This window comes from Tyto alba, unplaced genomic scaffold (genome assembly GCF_018691265.1).
Source record: "Tyto alba isolate M040663 unplaced genomic scaffold, T.alba_DEE_v4.0 Super-Scaffold_14, whole genome shotgun sequence".
Lineage (NCBI taxonomy): Eukaryota > Metazoa > Chordata > Aves > Strigiformes > Tytonidae > Tyto > Tyto alba.
In genome coordinates, this window is record NW_024881276.1 from 24,403,544 (window position 1) to 24,420,196 (window position 16,653).

Below are 16,653 nucleotides of genomic sequence, written 5' to 3' on the forward strand. Positions count from 1 at the left end.
TACAGTGACACAGGGAGAAACAGACCTGTCATTTTAAAGCAGCTCAGCACAACCTGGAATAATCAAATGAGCAAAGATTCAGGGAAGGGAAAACCTATAGGAGAAACCAGTAATTCAGTGCTTGCAGTCTAGCAAAAAGGTGACACAGGAACATGGCATTATTACATGCCTGTCATTTGTCACAGGCACAAGTATCCTAAAAAAAGAGTTGATGTCTTATGGGACTGAGCAGGTACAGAGGCAGGCCAGGGATATACTAGAGGTAGAAATTGTAGAGATCTACTTCTGTTGGGCAGCCTTCTGATAAAAATATGGGGAAAGGAGCAAAAATGCCAAGTGATCTTCCAGTGGGTCTTGGCTTGCTTTCGAGGGGGAGTGTGTGATGTTGGTGTACAGCTCTGGAAGGGGGAAGGTCTTTATCTCCCAGTGAAAAACAGAAACTTAAAAGATGTCAGATTTGAAAAACTGGTTTAATCTACAGCATCTATCCACACAGCCAGCTTACCCTGCTGGAGTCTCAACTTCTTAGATCATACAGCTTTGGGTTTACTTTGGAGGATTCTTCAGGAGAGGAACACCCCTCCCTCCCATCCTGGTCATTTGGAGCAGCCATGCAAAACTTTACATACTGCTTCTATAAACGCTACGGTAATGCACTGTCCCTCCACAGTTCTCCACAACTGGCACAGTGCAGGGAACGGCCGCAGGGTTAAGCTTGTTCTGTCAACTCCCAGCCGCCACGAAACAATCCACCCAGATTATTGGCTGCAGACACGTGGCCCTCGCATGGATCGGTTTGCAGGACTGAGACTAAAAAGCACAGATGAGAATAAAACCAACCAAAGCAAAAAGGAAATAGCCCTTAGTGCATGTTTAGTTACAAAAACCAGAGTGGCAAATAGGAAAAGGATGTAGGTCTCCCAGTTACATTATCAGCTACTTACTCTGTAACACTGCCAAAAAAACAGATGCCGGACAGTCACCCTTTTTCATTCAAGCACAATTAAAAAACCCTCTATGCCAGCATCTTATGCACAAAATCACATACAGTTAAAATAAGCAACTGAAAGCGTGAATGAGATTCTAATATACAGTACTTTCACACAGCCAAAGCTATTTTATTTTACAAGATGAGTCTTTTGTGTTAATCTTTTTCTGAAAGCCCAGTAAAAACTGCATGAACTACTTAAGCAAAATGTAAGAGACAACTTACAAAGTAATATTTGCATAGCACTGTAAATCTGCGTATTTGTTTGGGCACAGTTCTTAGTAGAAACTACAGTAGGTGACAGGGTTGGGTTTTCTTAACAGCTTCTTGCTTTTTAACCAGATTCAGATGCATCTCTTCTGAACGTCATAAAATCAAGTGTAGGAAAGAACTGTAAAAATGTACAAAAATATATACACATGCACAGTAAATGCGTACCCTGTATACAGTTTTATTACTTGTTAGATTTGGCTAATAATGATCATCTGGTACCTACACTTCCCTCCAAATGACAAGTTTGTAACAAATCAATCAGGTTAAGGACGGTGAGTTTTCTGAGAGGTTTTCATTAAAGCTACAGTACTTGCTGGTGATCTGTAGGAGAGCGCGACACGCCAGCTGACAGTGGCTGCCTAGTGTTCAGGCAAGTAGCATTCAGTTGCCACAAGGTACAGCTCGGACAAAGCTGAAGCAAAATAATACGAAAGGACACAGCTTGGCTCTTGATGCACATGCACGTAATAAAGGAGGTCCATAGAACCAGTTCATGCCTTGGGGGGGGGGGGGGAAATTAATTCCCGATTAGCCTCTGCTGCCCACTCTTTCCTCCCTTTGCAAATCAGAGTTTAGTGTGACTAGGCAATTGGTGTGTTTTCCTTGAAAATGCACATTGGCCAAAATAAAACACACAACCTTGTGTAAGACTGCAAACTGGTAGTGGCAGCCCCCACGCTAAAGAATACTTCCAATTTAGGTTTTAAAAGTACTATTACATTCCCATTTCTGCTAAAGTGTTTATTTTGAAATACATTTCCTCTTAAAAAGATAAAATGCTGCTTCAGCTAATGTAAAGCTTTTTAGAAATAGACTATCAGCTGCGCTGAAGGACTCTCAACAGTGAAAGTGCACAAATTAACTTTCTTCACAGTTTCAAAAACTGAAGAGTGGCTTGTAACTACAAGTATGACATTTTAAGAAATCCAGGCAGCTTTCCTTAAACTTAGAGAGGCCAAGGAGAAGAGAAACACAGCGTGTTTGGCTTACAGATGCCAATCCACTATCTTCCCTAACTGTGAAATATTTTCAGGACGTGCTCGGGTGGCTACCAAAGGTGGCACACACCAGCCAACACTGACTTCAGAAAGTTTTCCCTCAAAACCACAGCAGGTAAAAAACCCACAACCAAGAACGTGCAAGGATCTTGATGCAGAGATTGCCGAGACCATCAGATAAACCAGTCTTCAAGATAAACAGGGGGAAGTATGGCAGAGTAAGAGTTGCCACCTGTAACAAGCCTTTAAGACAAATTCTGACCCCAATCACATGAACATGGTTGCCTTCTAAGTTGTCACGGGGAGGCTTCACATTCATATTGGAGTCAGAGTTTGCCTGCGCACATACACACTGATCTCTGCTTTGCAAAGCTCCTGGCAATTGCTCAGCTTTCTCAGGGCTGGAATTTGGCTGGACCTGTCGGTGTTCCTCTTCCTTCCAGCTATGCCCCTTGTGCTTCCTCCTCCCTTCAGCGATGCACTTGCAGCTCTCAGCATGGCTGTCACCTGCTTCAAATCCCGGCTTCGCTCAGCGCTGGCAGCCCTGGAGCAGCCCAATACGGACCAAAAGGTTCAGAAACAGGGAAACAAGTGGCTGTGACAAACTGGGTCAAAGTTACAAATTGAGCGTTATCATTATGAGGATGGGCTTCTTCCCACAGGCATAAACCAGGACGTGTAGTCATTGTCGGCTGTGAACTAGAAACTTCACACTAAGTGACATAAGCACGTGGGCATCCAGGAGATGCTGTGAGCTACATCGCTGCATCCAATTTTCAAAGGAAATGTAGGAATGGATTTTTCACTTATCTGCATTGGCCTCCAGCATCTGAACAAAACACACTTAGGTGAGGTCTGTCCAATCTTGGCCTTAGACTTCTTAATACATACTTCTCCAAGATGCCAAAATACGTATTTTCTTCAATCTGAAACATTCTACATAGTGTGAACTCAGCATTACTAAAAGCCTCCAACCCCACATTCCTTTAATAAAAATATAAATGAAGCAAAACCAGATTTTGGGGTAGTCCCAGGCAGAAACAGCACCTTTAGCAATTATCAGATGTACAGTGACCCCGACTTGCTAGTTACTCCAACTGTTAGTGAAGACCTTGTCCCAACTCCCTTCTGTTGGTTTCATCAATGCCAGAGGGACCTGTTACCAGGTAGTGATGGCCTTCACGAGCAGGCCTGGGAAGGACCTAATACGAGTTCTGCTCTGAAGCAGCGAAGGTGCATTATTGTTTAACACAACTTAAACACAGTTGTGTCACTTCAGGACGTCAACCAGCGCCAAAATGCAGGAACACAAAACCCCAGCTATGTGAGACAATTTCTATAGGACTTGTTGAACTGGAAAGCTCAAGTTCCAGCTATGAGGTTGTAACTAAACCATCTGCAGAAAATACAGGCAAGCAAATACACAGACATCAGTGACGGAGACAAGTGGTATCACGCAGAAGTGAGCAAACACACTCACTTTTTCTGTGAATACTAGGCAATTGGGACAAAGGTAGTAATCATATTCATTGGTCAGGAATTAAGTGTAGAGCCCTTCAAGATAAGTTAAAGCAGAACAAAGGAACCCTGCCCATGCTTTTTGTGCCAGAGAGATATTTTGCTCAGTGACGCAAAGTCAATTGCAAGAGCACATTCCGCCACAATGGGCAACAGAGAACTGTGTTCCCTATTGAGCCAAGACCTCTGGACACCAGTTATCCAGTCCTTCTTCAGCATCAGCTTTTTGTGCCTTCCTAACCGAGAGATGCCACAACGCCAGCAGTCTCCAAGCTCTCCCACCAGGTTCTTAGACAGAAGTCAACGTGATGCTACCTTGGAACTGCAAATCCCACTTTGAGAGCAGCATCATTATTCTTCATAACAACGACAAGTGCTGCCAAGGCCAAGAGCAGAGCATCTGTCCATATTAGTCTAAGAACCATTCATCTTTGGAGTCAATGCTGGACTCCATGGCAGTCAGCCTGCAAGTCCATAATGGAGAACATGGGATGCAGTTTAAACAATCAAGCAATAAATGAAAGTTTTGAAAAGTGGAGAGAGAAAAGGCTCCTATAGCTTTAAGTTTATTAAACCTAGCATGGTTGAAAAGCAAAAGACCAAAAACATGATATATTTTTGTTTATTATTGCTCTTAAAGGGCTTGGTAGTCAAATATACAAGCTATGTTCTATTAAACCAGAAGAAAATAAGATAGAAAATCTATGCTCACTTTTCCAATCCAAGCCACCTGCTAATCTTCATTAGTTTCATTAACTTCAGCTAGTTCCAGTCATTTTAATTTATACATACTTCATGTACGTGTGCGTGTATAAAAACTCCTATTTGAGGAGATAAAATTCAAAATGAAGAGATTTGTGTTGGTGTAGTACTGTTTTGTGCATTGCTGTATATTTAAGTTTTCAAAATGGTTACTGATATGTCTGTTTAGAATAGCAAAATTTAAGTAACTGATGATGTATTTATTATATTTTCAAAAAGAAAGCATGACCAACAAGTTATGATAAGAAAATATGAAATGTTGATTATTCTCCCCTTGATGTACATGCACTAATCCCATGATTCTGAATAGGGAGTTACATGCACTAAGAGGAGAAAAGCATCCCGTAAAGAGAAAGGCTATTAATTCCCTTCTCCTTTAAGCATCTCTCCTCTTCTCAGCATTAAGAAGGGATTTACTTTGTGAAATTCTTGTCATGCCCATTAATATACTGCCCAAAATATAAGTATAAAACGTAGTCAATGGTGAGCCTGCTTTGCAAGCCTCACTCTGCTAACCAGTACAATTTATATATACTCAATATCATCTCCAGGAAGCAAGTATACAGCTTTTGTAACGTCTTTCTAAGAAGCAAGAACTATAACCATTACTGAATTATTTAAGGAAAAAAAAAAAAAAAAAAAAAGAATAAATAAAGAAAAGCCCACTGCTTTTAGTCCTCCAGTTAAAAAACAGGGAAAAGTCAGAGACTTATCTTTATCAGCATTTGGAAGTCTAACCGTACTTAAAGACAAAATACAAAAACATCCAGCAAAGAAAAAGAAAACAGGGTCATGATGGCTAGGCTCTGTTCTCCTCAGTTCCCAAAGCATATTCCAAATTCCACTAACATTAACAACAGTTTTGCATTCCCTATCATAGGGAAGATTTATTGAGGGGACAAAACGACATACTAATGCTGGGGCTACGGGTACAATGATTCAGTGAGGATGAATCTAACAGGAGACGGACAACGCAGGTCACCCTTCAGATCCTTTTGTTGAAAAGACCACAAATAAAAAATCAAGTGCATGACAGAACAGTGATTAATGACCCCAAGTAAAATACTTTTCTAAGTTACAAAATTGCTCTTCCAGTGTTTGAAAACAAAAAAACCTGTGGAAGAAGAGGTTACATTCCAACAGTTAGAGTAAATATGGAAAGAAGGTAAATTATTACTCTCTTATCTTGGTTACTAGAGCGAAGATGAAAATAATGACCAGTGCTTTTATAAGATCTGCTCTTTACAAAAATGAGATAAATATTCTAGTGGCAGCTGGGTTAAAAATACAGACCCCGAGGGTCAGTTTCTGCCCTCAGCTGTAGATCTACAACCCATTTCACCAACTTTTGAGCATAGCCAAATGCAGATTGGGGCCTTCAGACTTGAACATACAGATAGTTTCCATCTGTTGGCAAATAGTTCTCCAGCTATGCATACAGCAGCAATCTACAAAAATCCCAGAATGTGCATTTGTGAAAAAGAAAAAAAAACAACAACAAAAAAAAAAAAAAAAAAAAAAAAGACACAGGTACAGCCATGATTCTGATCTCTAATTTTCAGTGGAAAAACCCCAAAAGGTCAAAAAGCAAAACTAAAGATATTTAAAATCCCTGAAGAGATTCCATACTCCTTCTAATGCTTAACAGCATAGCTCACCTTGCAATATACTTCACGTTAACATCTAAAGCACAACCAGGTAGAAAGTGCAGCACACCCTAACATTACAGCACACAGGGTAAGATCCTGGCCCCATTTGAATCAATGTCGAAACTCTCATTAAAAGTTCAAAAGATGTCAGTATTCAAAATCCAATTGCTACAGACCTCTCTTCAAATTTCTGTAAAAGCAGACGTTTTGAATACTATTGTGCTGATTTCTGCTGCTGCCTCCCAGTTTACTGAGAGAGATTGGCTAACCTGGACTTCGGTGATGAGAGATGCAAACAGAAATAAAAGGAGCAAATGTCACAACAGTTGAATAAATTTCCTTCTTTGCACAACTCCCAAATCCCATGGTCACCATTAATTCAGAAAACAAACCCAGCCCAAACAGATTAAAGATTATCATACATGTATGATGTGAAACAGGGCAAACAACACTCAAGACTGAAGTAATATTTTGAAATTAAACAGCCTTGAGCAGTAGGCAGCAGATATGAGAATTTTATACCGTTTTAATACTAGTGGATCTGTTCTACGGTATGTGCTGATCAATCACGCACCGCTTCCAAACTCCACTAGCCGTTCGCTCGCATTACAGAAGTTTTAGGACATTGCCTGAAAATAAAAAGTGTCAGTGTAACATACAAATAGGATTTCAACTGCAGCCATGACAACACAGCCTTCTCAAAATTACTCCAACCCAATGAAAATCTGTCAATTAATTTAAGGGTTTTTTTTCCTGGCTCATTAATAAAAAAAGTTGGAAAACAACAAAGATTACGTTGGCTTTAGCAAGAGGAAACATTCAGTGGCTCCTGTTGTAAAAGTGAGTGTAGTGCTCTTGACAGAAACCAGTGTATTCAGTCATCTGAAGATGCACATGGCCATGGCCAATGCCCTCTTTTTTCCCCCCACCCCCAAGTCCCCCAACAAAGCAAGAAAAATTAAGTTTTTTCTTCCGCCCCACCCCAGATTTTCTCCCATAGTTTGACTACAGTAATCCTTAAACAGGCAGAAAGTTGATGCGTTCTCTTCAGCTGATGCCTCCAACTTCTTCATTCTTGGCTCAAGTTTTATTCATTAATATTAGTCATCAGTTATTAAGAAAAAGATAGTTTCTAAGTGTTTGTTGTTGGTTTGTAACTGAAGTTAATTGGATACCATAGTCTGGTTATATGTGCTGGACTGCAGCTGTCAGTTATTCCTTCTTCTTGAATTCTTGGTTGCCATAGCTGGAGCCTTTTTCTATTTCAGTTACTCCTATCAGTCTACGAACTCCAAAGGAAGCTTTAAAATACAACAGAGAAATGGGAGGCATATTAAAACCAGTTCAGGGATTTAGAAGTTACATGTAAACAGACAAGCAGAACCAACAACAGTTAAACCAGTTCTGAGGACAGCAGTGACTATAGACCAACAGTGCGCTGCATGAGGCTGCACATGGATCACAGGTCAGATGTCACTAAAAGAGGAGGACAATCCAGGTTTAAAAATATAATTAATGGTTCTATGTTGATTAACAGGGCAGCTAGTGTGAACACTGAAGCATATCACTTCCCCCATTTTTTTTGTTTGTTTGTTTTTGTTTGGTTGGTTTGTTTTTGTTTTTTTTTTTTTGTTAGGGTTTTTTGGTTGGGGGGAGGGCGGGGCTTGGGGATTTTGTATTTTTTTGTTTGTTTGCTTTTGTCTTTTGTTTTGGTTTTGTGGTTTTTTTAATTCACAGTCAAGGTATGCAGTAAAAGCATTTTCTCCTTCAGACACCATAATAATGGGCTGCAAGACTCACCTGCTATTGATTGCTATTGATATTGTCTGAGATACGAAGGCAAACCTTCCTGAATTAAAGCTTTTGAATTAATAAAAATGCTATACAGTATAAAGACTACAAAGTGAGCTCCAATTACTCTTCTGCAAGCCCCATTCATAGTAATTAATACACAGAACTAATTGGACGTAGTGGATCCTGTTACATGTCACTCTGGGTGTAGCATCTTCTCTGCTTTTATTACCTGCTCCAACAAGTCCTAGGAATGCAAGGATAAGAAGAGGTGATCCACTTGCAAAAACTCCAAAGCCAAATGTGAAGAGAGGGGAGAGGAGAACTGTGGCCCAAAAAAGAAAGTTTAGGAGAGTCCACGGTCTCCTAGGAGGTTTAAACTGCTGGCCAGGAAATATACCTTCCTGATTATACATCTCTTGTAAAGCATCCTGGGGGAAAGACAAGATAAAAGAAAACACGTTCATAATGTCAGCACCAATCAATCCAAGACTAGTCAACTCCAGGACAATGTCAAGGACAGTATCTGTGGTAAATACCCATCAAGAGTACACAGAGTCCATTTCCACCCACTGTCATTTATTTGGGCATTTCTGTCGACTGCCAAGGCTACCGTATTAGCCCTTTGAAGGCAATCTTGGCCACCATCAGAAACTGAAATGATATCAGCCTCTCCACTACCAAATGCCTTCATCTCTTCTCTTAATTGCTTAGGAGTTTAGGCAAGCGTCAGGCCAGAGGCCAATTCAGATACTACCTGCCTCTCTGCTGAATGCTTTTGCTTCCCATTTTTACTTCCAGAAAGCACAGCATGATTAAGCAAATAAATGCATAGCAGAAAAACGCTGTATATACAGCCAGAAGAGGAAGGCGACCACAAGCTAACCAGCAGAGGCAGCTTTGTGCTAGCCATTACCCCAAGACTTCAACAGAGCAGCTGCATCCTGAGCTGAGCCCACAGGGAGAGGCAACCATGAAACACGTCACTCAAAGGAGCAGCATGCCCACAATCTTCCCTCAGTTTGTAAGGGATGTTCTGTAAGGTTCCCAAGCCATTACCAAGGATGGCTCAAGTTTGGCTATTTCTTATTTTTCCCCACTTACACCATTTTTCTTTTAGTTTCCCTTATAATGGGCTGAGGAGTGTAAGGTGTTCTTTACTGACACCACAACCTTGTGAGGACATACCCTCTGTGCGGGAAGAGCACTTTAAGGATTCCAGTTACAGCGTATTGCTACCACCATAAGATCAACATATAAAATACCCACACGTGTAAGTAATACCTCCCCGGCAGCACCTCACACCAAAGTTGAGCGGAGGTACAGCCAACACCAGCAAGGAACACCAAGCCCTCCACCTGCAAGCAAAGCAGAGCGTTCTGCCCGAGGAATGGTGCCAAGTAGAGCGAGTGCTCTGTGCTGCATCTGCTCAGCTCTGCACCCACTGCTTAACAAAGCAGAAGCCAAGCAGAGAAAGACCACCCCAGTAACATACACCTTAACGTCTGCTCCTCCAGCCAGGCAATGTCAGAAGGAATTCTTGCACCTAAGAGCTTTTTCACAAAGGAATTACATGTCCCTGATAGCAGAGGCCACGATGCAAGGATCCCAATTTTCTAAAAATTATTTTTAAGCTCTCTAATCCCGTATTACTCTAACTGACCCACAAGCTAGTCTGATACACCTGCCAATGGGAGGTGGGGGGAGAAGATGATAATAGCCACTGCTCTTTGTAAAATAACTTCTCTCCCCCTAATTGAATTAGAGCTTAGGTATTCAAGTTTAAAATGAACAAAATGAGACTCAGAACACTTTGTTGCCTACCTACAGACTAAGTATAAGCTTGGAAATGCTGCAGCACAGGTCCTCATAGCAGAAAAAAGCCCAAGATAGTTAAAATTTCTGTGCTCCTCTGTTTTCCCACAAAGACGAGCCGCACAAAAATCAAAATACACATTTCAAGTTCAACAACCGACCAATTAGGGCTAGGCAACATTAATTACAGTTCTCTCCTCCTCCCCACATAACTGTTAAATCTGTGGTCAAGAAATTAACCGTCTAAGGCAAAAAAAGAAGAGACACAAGGAAAAGCTTTCAGCCGTTTGAAGGCATGCTGGCCATGTGCTACATCAGTCCGTGGCAGCAGATCCCGGGGACTGTCTGTACCATGTCACACCACTGCAGAGGTATTACCAGGAGGCAGAAGGAAAGTGACAGCAGAAGAAACACGGAAGCAAAGGCCAATTGCAGCTAAGAGCTGGGACCAGCTGTCCCTGACAGTTAACACTCTTCTTGAGTGCCTAAAAACACCCACAGGGAAAATGAAGCTTTTAGAAATGTATGACAGAGACCCAAGAGCTGAAGAATATAAAAAGACAGTGGACTGCTATTAGTCTTCCGCAACTCAGGCATATTTCTGCATCCCATTGTGCTTCCCAGCAATTTGAGACCTACTCACTGGCCAGCCCTCTGCGGCCAAGTGGCTCTTCTGTACTGCTCCTTCCAGCAGTTGGAGGGATGCCTGCCTAAATATACATAGTATTTCTGTCTCTTGACTCCATCAAGTGGAAGAGTGTGCATTGCTCAGTGCCTTAATACACTACCCCTGTGAAAGTCCCAAATGAGAGAAAGGAAAGCAAAGCTGTTTACCTTTTCCTGGTAAAGCTTATGAAGCCAGTTTGCAGCTTCCTTTTCATCTTGAGGGATATCTTCCAGAGGAAATCTCCTAGTTTAGAAGAGGGATTAAAATAGGGAAAAAAGAAAAAAGAAAAAAAAAAAAAAAAAAAAAGAAAAATTAAGGAAAAATCCCAAGTATTTGACTTTAGACCTCTACTAGGGAAGATCTTGCATTCAATGAAGGGCATAAGCTACAGGTAATACTGACACTGATGGCAGAGGTCTTGAATGCAAAAGAAAAACTGGGACTTAAATAATACCTGATTCACCACCTAAAAACTCCAGTTCCTAAGACAAAATAAACTGCACAAGCTCCTACCAATTTCAGAGCATTTTAGTAAAACAAGCATTTCTCACTGAAACACCGTTCTTCCTTCATCAGAACTGCCAACGGTTGATTCCCAGTGGGCTCTGACTGAGGCATCCAGAGCTGGGAAAAGACAAGCAAGTGGCAAACCCCAGGGTAATTGTTTGTTACATTTTGTTAGTGAAAACCCCATTTTGGAAGGAATGGGAAGGGTGGCTAAAAATTCACCATACCAAGTCTAAGGAAAGCATCATCTTCCACATCAACAGCAATTCTCTCTCCTTGCCTCTCCAGCCCTACAGATTGATGCATGCAGTTCCAGCTGCATGGAAAAATTATGTCCAGCTCCAGGGACTGACCTGACCTCACCGAGAACAGGCACCTTTTAAGAACCTTCTTCTAGCGGTGAAAAGCTTATTTCCTGCATTGTTTTATTTTCTGAGAAAGGCCACGAACATGCTCACAAATGTATTGTCTCCTTCCTCAGGGGCACACATCTCAGTCCTGGATCCATTCAGAAAGAAGTTGCTCAGTTCGTAGTGGGTGGGCACACATCTTACCCTCAGCTGGAACAGATTTTGGCAAGACTGGGACTGTATCAGGGCCCTCTAACAGCAGGGCAGTAACAACAGAAGGGTGACCCCTGGGAGGGCTCTAGCCACAGTGATTCCAGATAAAATTTATTTGTTGCAGCTCAGCCAGGGAATATATTTCCACAGTACAAACTAAAGCCTTCGGGTCTGCAGCAGATGGAAGATATTCTAACATTTCTAAAAATTTATGCATCCCGTAAACAAATTGAAGACCAGATTTTACAGTTTTACTTTCATTAGCTCTAACAGGAGGAGCTGCTCAATTAATGTCAGTAACATTCAATAAAAGCTCAGTAAAAACTTATTTGATGAAGGCTCTCTGGTAAAGTTGCCGCTGTATTGCTATCACCACTAGAGGGTAGTCACAGCAACAACATCTGGTAATTTAGTGGATTATTTTCTCTGAAGCCAGTCAGGAGAAAGACTGGATCCTCTGCAGAGAGCTAAGCTTCTTACCACTGCACAGGTAACTGCACATGCATATACCAAGAACAAGAGCTTATGTGCTTCCTTTCTCTGAGCTAAGCTAAGTCTGCTGGCACATTAAGGACACAGTCAATTTTCAGCAAGACTGTAAAAACAGTTTCCTTATTCTCATAGCTTCCTCTCCGAAATAGAGAAAAAGCTTCAAGTGTAGAAAAGCATCCTGAGAATGTTGATTCAGTCTACAAACATATTTTAAATCAAAATTATCTAAACATAGTAATTAGTTTCTTTAGTAGGGTACAATTAGCAATTTTACCTGTCAACATCATCCACAACAGAATTTTATGAACCCAAACCTCTTGTAATGACTATTGAAAACTACCTTTCTCTCCTTTCCTCCCACTACCTCACCAATAAATAAAACCAACTTATATCTCCACTAGCAAGCCATATTTAACTGAATGCAGCTGCTCTTCAATTATACAGATGTACATCCATGCCCGTGTACCCCAGATCTAGCCAGACATGCTACTACACGCGTCTGCCATCAGTATGGACTTAGAGGTGACAACCACCCGACCAGCAGTTTTGCCAGCTGGTAAATTGTCTGCTTACTTTCCTCATATGGAAATACGTCTGGCAAGTGTAAACAGTCAAAGTTAAACCCCCTGCAAATGAGTGACCCCAGCTCTCCCACCACCACCTCAGCAGCCTTCTTTCCAACAGAAAGACTAAAATGTTGTGGAAGGTGCCGTATCTGAGAACAGAACTGGAACACATGTCCCTCCCTTCCCCCATTAGGGCTGCAGCATACTGCCTCCCCTGGGCTACCACTTCTTCCACAAAATTGTTGCTGCTGTAGCTCCACACAATGGCTAAATCAGCGTGATTCCCTACAAATTCTTTTACTTCTGAAGGCTCTGGCAAGACACACTTGCCTTCATTAGAAGGACAGTGTACAGAGCCAGGTCCATGCATCTGCCATAAACAGACCCCAGGCCAGAAGGGAAAGGTGTGGGGGGAAGTAGCAAGACTTTTTTTTTTTTCTTTTCCTTTTAAAAATCAAACATCAACCTCATCACCAGAATGTAGCAATGTTTTCCAAAGTGTGTGTGAAGTCCCTGGAGAAGCAGAAGTGAACTGTCAAAAGAACTGTGGAAAGAACAACCAGGTCATCTGTCAGATCCAAACAATAGAGGAAAAGAAGAAATTCAGTAGGAAAGGGTTGGTAGTTTTTATGATCACAAGGAAGCCTTTAAAGCAGAAGGCAGCAAGGAGAAAGCAAGAAAAAGAAAGTGTGTGTGTGTGTGTGTGTGTGCGCGCACGCATGTGTGTACATGCTGCACGGAGCTAAGTGTTAGCAGTTACTCTTTCAGGCAAAAGAAAAATGAGGAATGTGAGGAATGTCCTACCTTATTCATACAATGTCTGAATTTCAGCATTATTTAACTTCTAATCTGCTAATCAAACCATGTGAGAGAAGGAAAGAAACTGGCACAGTAAGGAGCTTTACACTATTTACTAGAAGAGACTAGTGAAGTTGGACAGGCTATGTGTGCTATGCATATGTTTGCGGGGGACTGGGAAGGGAGCAGAACAGTTGGTTTTCTGTTCCCAGCTGAGAAGGGAAAAAGGCAGACAAGTGTCCTTGTTGCACAAAACAGGGAAACCCTGAACGACAGCGTGGTCACACCCAGGCTTAAAAAGTCTGTCCAGTGCTCTCTGACTTGCTGGGTGATATCATGGGATCTCACACGAAGCAGGGGGGAAACAGAGAGGTCTTTGTGGACTTCAGAGAAACCTGAAGGACAAGGAAAAGGGGACCACAGGAAAGGACATTTCCCTGTAAAATCTGAATACACTTCGAAAAGCCAAAGCATGCATCTTAGGGCTCACCTCCATCATTATATGCTCACCTTACACACATATCTGCTTCATATTTCTTTCCATAAAGAATTCCTAATAAAGACGGGTTCTTGTTTCCTCTGAAATTTAGTGTTACATCATACACTGCTGAAACTGTTGCAAAAAAGAAAATATGGCTGTTATAGCAGCAATTCTAGCAACCACGTTGACAGCATCCATCCTTGCATTAGACAGCAACAGAGCCTTGTGCAAGCCTTGCATTAATGATGTCAGGTAGCAGAGTCCTTCACTACTTTGTGTTTACATGTTGTATTTATCGGTATCAGCCACCTGACATTCCTACCTATGTAGCATGTGCATTATCAAAACACAAGAAGACTTGATGAACTAAGCAACAATGGCATACTTGAAAGGTTGAAGATTTTTTAAGACCAGTATCTGAGAGTTATGTGGCAATTTACAAATTAACAGTTGACATGCTGAAGGCTTATTACTGCCAACTCACTAATTGTAATGGATGTAATGAACAGCAGAGTATACTACCCTGTGCTACACAGAGTACACTAAACAATGTATTACAATTAACGCAAAGCACAAAGAGCAGCATGCCAATACCTGTTCCCCTGAGACACTGGACAGCAGTGGTGAAGCCTTTGGTTCTGGGCAACAGGTGGTATTTTAGTTTAGGCAACCCCTTGGACTCAGCTACCTCCATACTGATACGATGCTTGGTCTCTGTAAAACGAGTTCCTTCACAGTACAGGAGAAACTAGTACAATGAGACAAAAGGCAAAAGCAAGGACATCTTAAGATCACAATAAGCCAAGCAGAATACTGAAAAATCTGTCTGAGATAAACATGCTTCCAATGCACGCGCATAAGTTTAAATTGTCTCATTTGGTCATCAGGTAGTAGGCATAAGCACCACCTCACAACTCATTTACAGTTTAATTTTAACAACACTGGTACCAAATTTAAGGCAATAAGAAGTCTAAATGGTTATACCTGAAATATTTACTTAAAAAAAGAAAAATCCTTTGGCTTTGGCTGGCTGGCGATGGACTGATCTACAAATCAGAAAAAGCAATTCAAATACTGGTATACAACCACTTTAGGAGAAAAACATATTAATCACTAGCTACCTCATTTACTCATCTGAAGACAGACTGACTTGTTTGTCTGAAAGCTTTTCTGATTTGTATCAGTTGCGTTCATCAAAAATGGTCCCCTTCCCTAAGACCTTTACCTTGTTCATCTTGTAAGGCACTAGTCTAACAGTTGCTCAGAATACCACAGTCAAAGACTTAAATCCTCCCATATTGACTTCAAGCAGCAAAAAACATTGATCTGTCCTTCTCCAGCCTCTGTATTGCCTCTGCTCTGGTTGAGATACCAGAAGCAATGCAAAGCCAAGAGCAGACAAAGCCCTTCTGAGGGTCCTAGGGTAAATTTCTGATTATCCCTGGCCTTTTTGCACGGGTGGACATCATTCCCATTGCACCAGCAATGGAACCATTACGGCATTTGAACGCCCAAACCTCTGCATCCCAGGCAAGCAATGGAGAGGGAGAAGGACAAGCTGCTACTACTCACAGCAGTATCATGCAATGCTGCAATTCAAAAGACAGACTTGTCAAATGCATCACTATACATCTGCTCTTCGCCAGTACCGTGGCTGCGTAACTTTTTCCTCTGTAGTGTATCCACGTACTGCGCACCACAACAGGTAAGTTAAATGTATGTTAAAACCACAAAGACATAGACACAAGAGTAAGACCTGCTAGAGCACAGTTAGAGAACAGGAATTGGCCCTGCAATCTTCCTTTGGCCCTTGAGGGCAGGTACGTTCATTATGAAAACGTGACCGCCACCATCAAGCTGTGAGGACAGCACAGGGCACGGAGTGTAACACCGCAGTCTCAACCCCAGTCTGCAATGCAAGATCCTTCCTCCATACCAAATTCTCACCGTCTTCGACGCAATGGCACAGTGACCCTTCTGGACCGAGGCTGTGAGTGAGGTACCGACTACGCTGCGGTGCACGTGTGGGGAAGACCTCACAGGGGAAGGCTGCGCAGACAGCCCCAGTTGTGGCATTTAGGATGCACAAAAATTAGGAAGCTGATTTACTCGAGTCAATTTTAATCATGACTTAAATTACCAAGCAGGAAGCCTTGATTTAAATAATCAATGCCAAAGATGTTTTGCATTTATATTTTCAAGTTGTCTTCCCTAGAGACTAGTCCTTGGTTCTCAATTGTAAAATCATTAAAATGTATAGATTTGCAACTAAAGCACAGTCTTGAGATTTTTTAATTGGTGTTTTTTTTCTTTTTTTCAACACTAATCAGGAGGATATATTAAATGTAGTTCATATCTACATATTCAAGCAATTAAGTAGTTTAAAATACATTCTCCAGATAACTTTGTAATGATATAAAAATCACAAATGACTCATTCACAATGTACTAGTTAAGGCTTACTATTTCACTATCAATTTTAACAAGCTGTATTGGATAATACTGAAAAATCACTTAAAACGTACAAAAAGCCTCTTAAAATGTTTTATGAGACAAATAATTGTACATCGCAGGCACTGCTATAAAAGCAAACCAACTTATCAAAACACTTGCATTCAAAGATAAAGAGTTAATAGGATGATTATACCACTGTGTTGCTGCAGCAAAATTGAACAATATTGCACATAACGAAACATAGATGTTTCACCCTCGACTTCAAATACTGTCAAAATAAAAAAAGAAAAGCAGAACTGCAGAAACAGATGTAAGTTTGCCATGTGTTATCA

The 16,653-nt window shown here is 41.3% G+C and overlaps 1 protein-coding gene across 5 annotated transcripts in view; it reads right to left on the minus strand.

Annotated features, from left to right (window-relative positions):
- Positions 1-451: 451 nt before the first annotated feature.
- AGPAT3 (1-acylglycerol-3-phosphate O-acyltransferase 3) overlaps positions 452-16,653 on the minus strand; it is a 97,257-nt gene continuing 81,055 nt past the window's right edge. For all 5 annotated transcript variants that reach the window (XM_042788597.1, XM_042788598.1, XM_032994452.2 and 2 more), the window contains 5 exons: positions 14,463-14,616; positions 13,898-14,000; positions 10,629-10,704; positions 8,212-8,410; positions 452-7,489 (listed from right to left, as the gene is read on the minus strand). In XM_042788597.1, the coding sequence (XP_042644531.1) occupies positions 7,401-7,489; positions 8,212-8,410; positions 10,629-10,704; positions 13,898-14,000; positions 14,463-14,616 (621 nt within the window). In that variant the 3' untranslated portion in view covers positions 452-7,400. The remainder of the gene's footprint in view (positions 7,490-8,211; positions 8,411-10,628; positions 10,705-13,897; positions 14,001-14,462; positions 14,617-16,653) is intronic.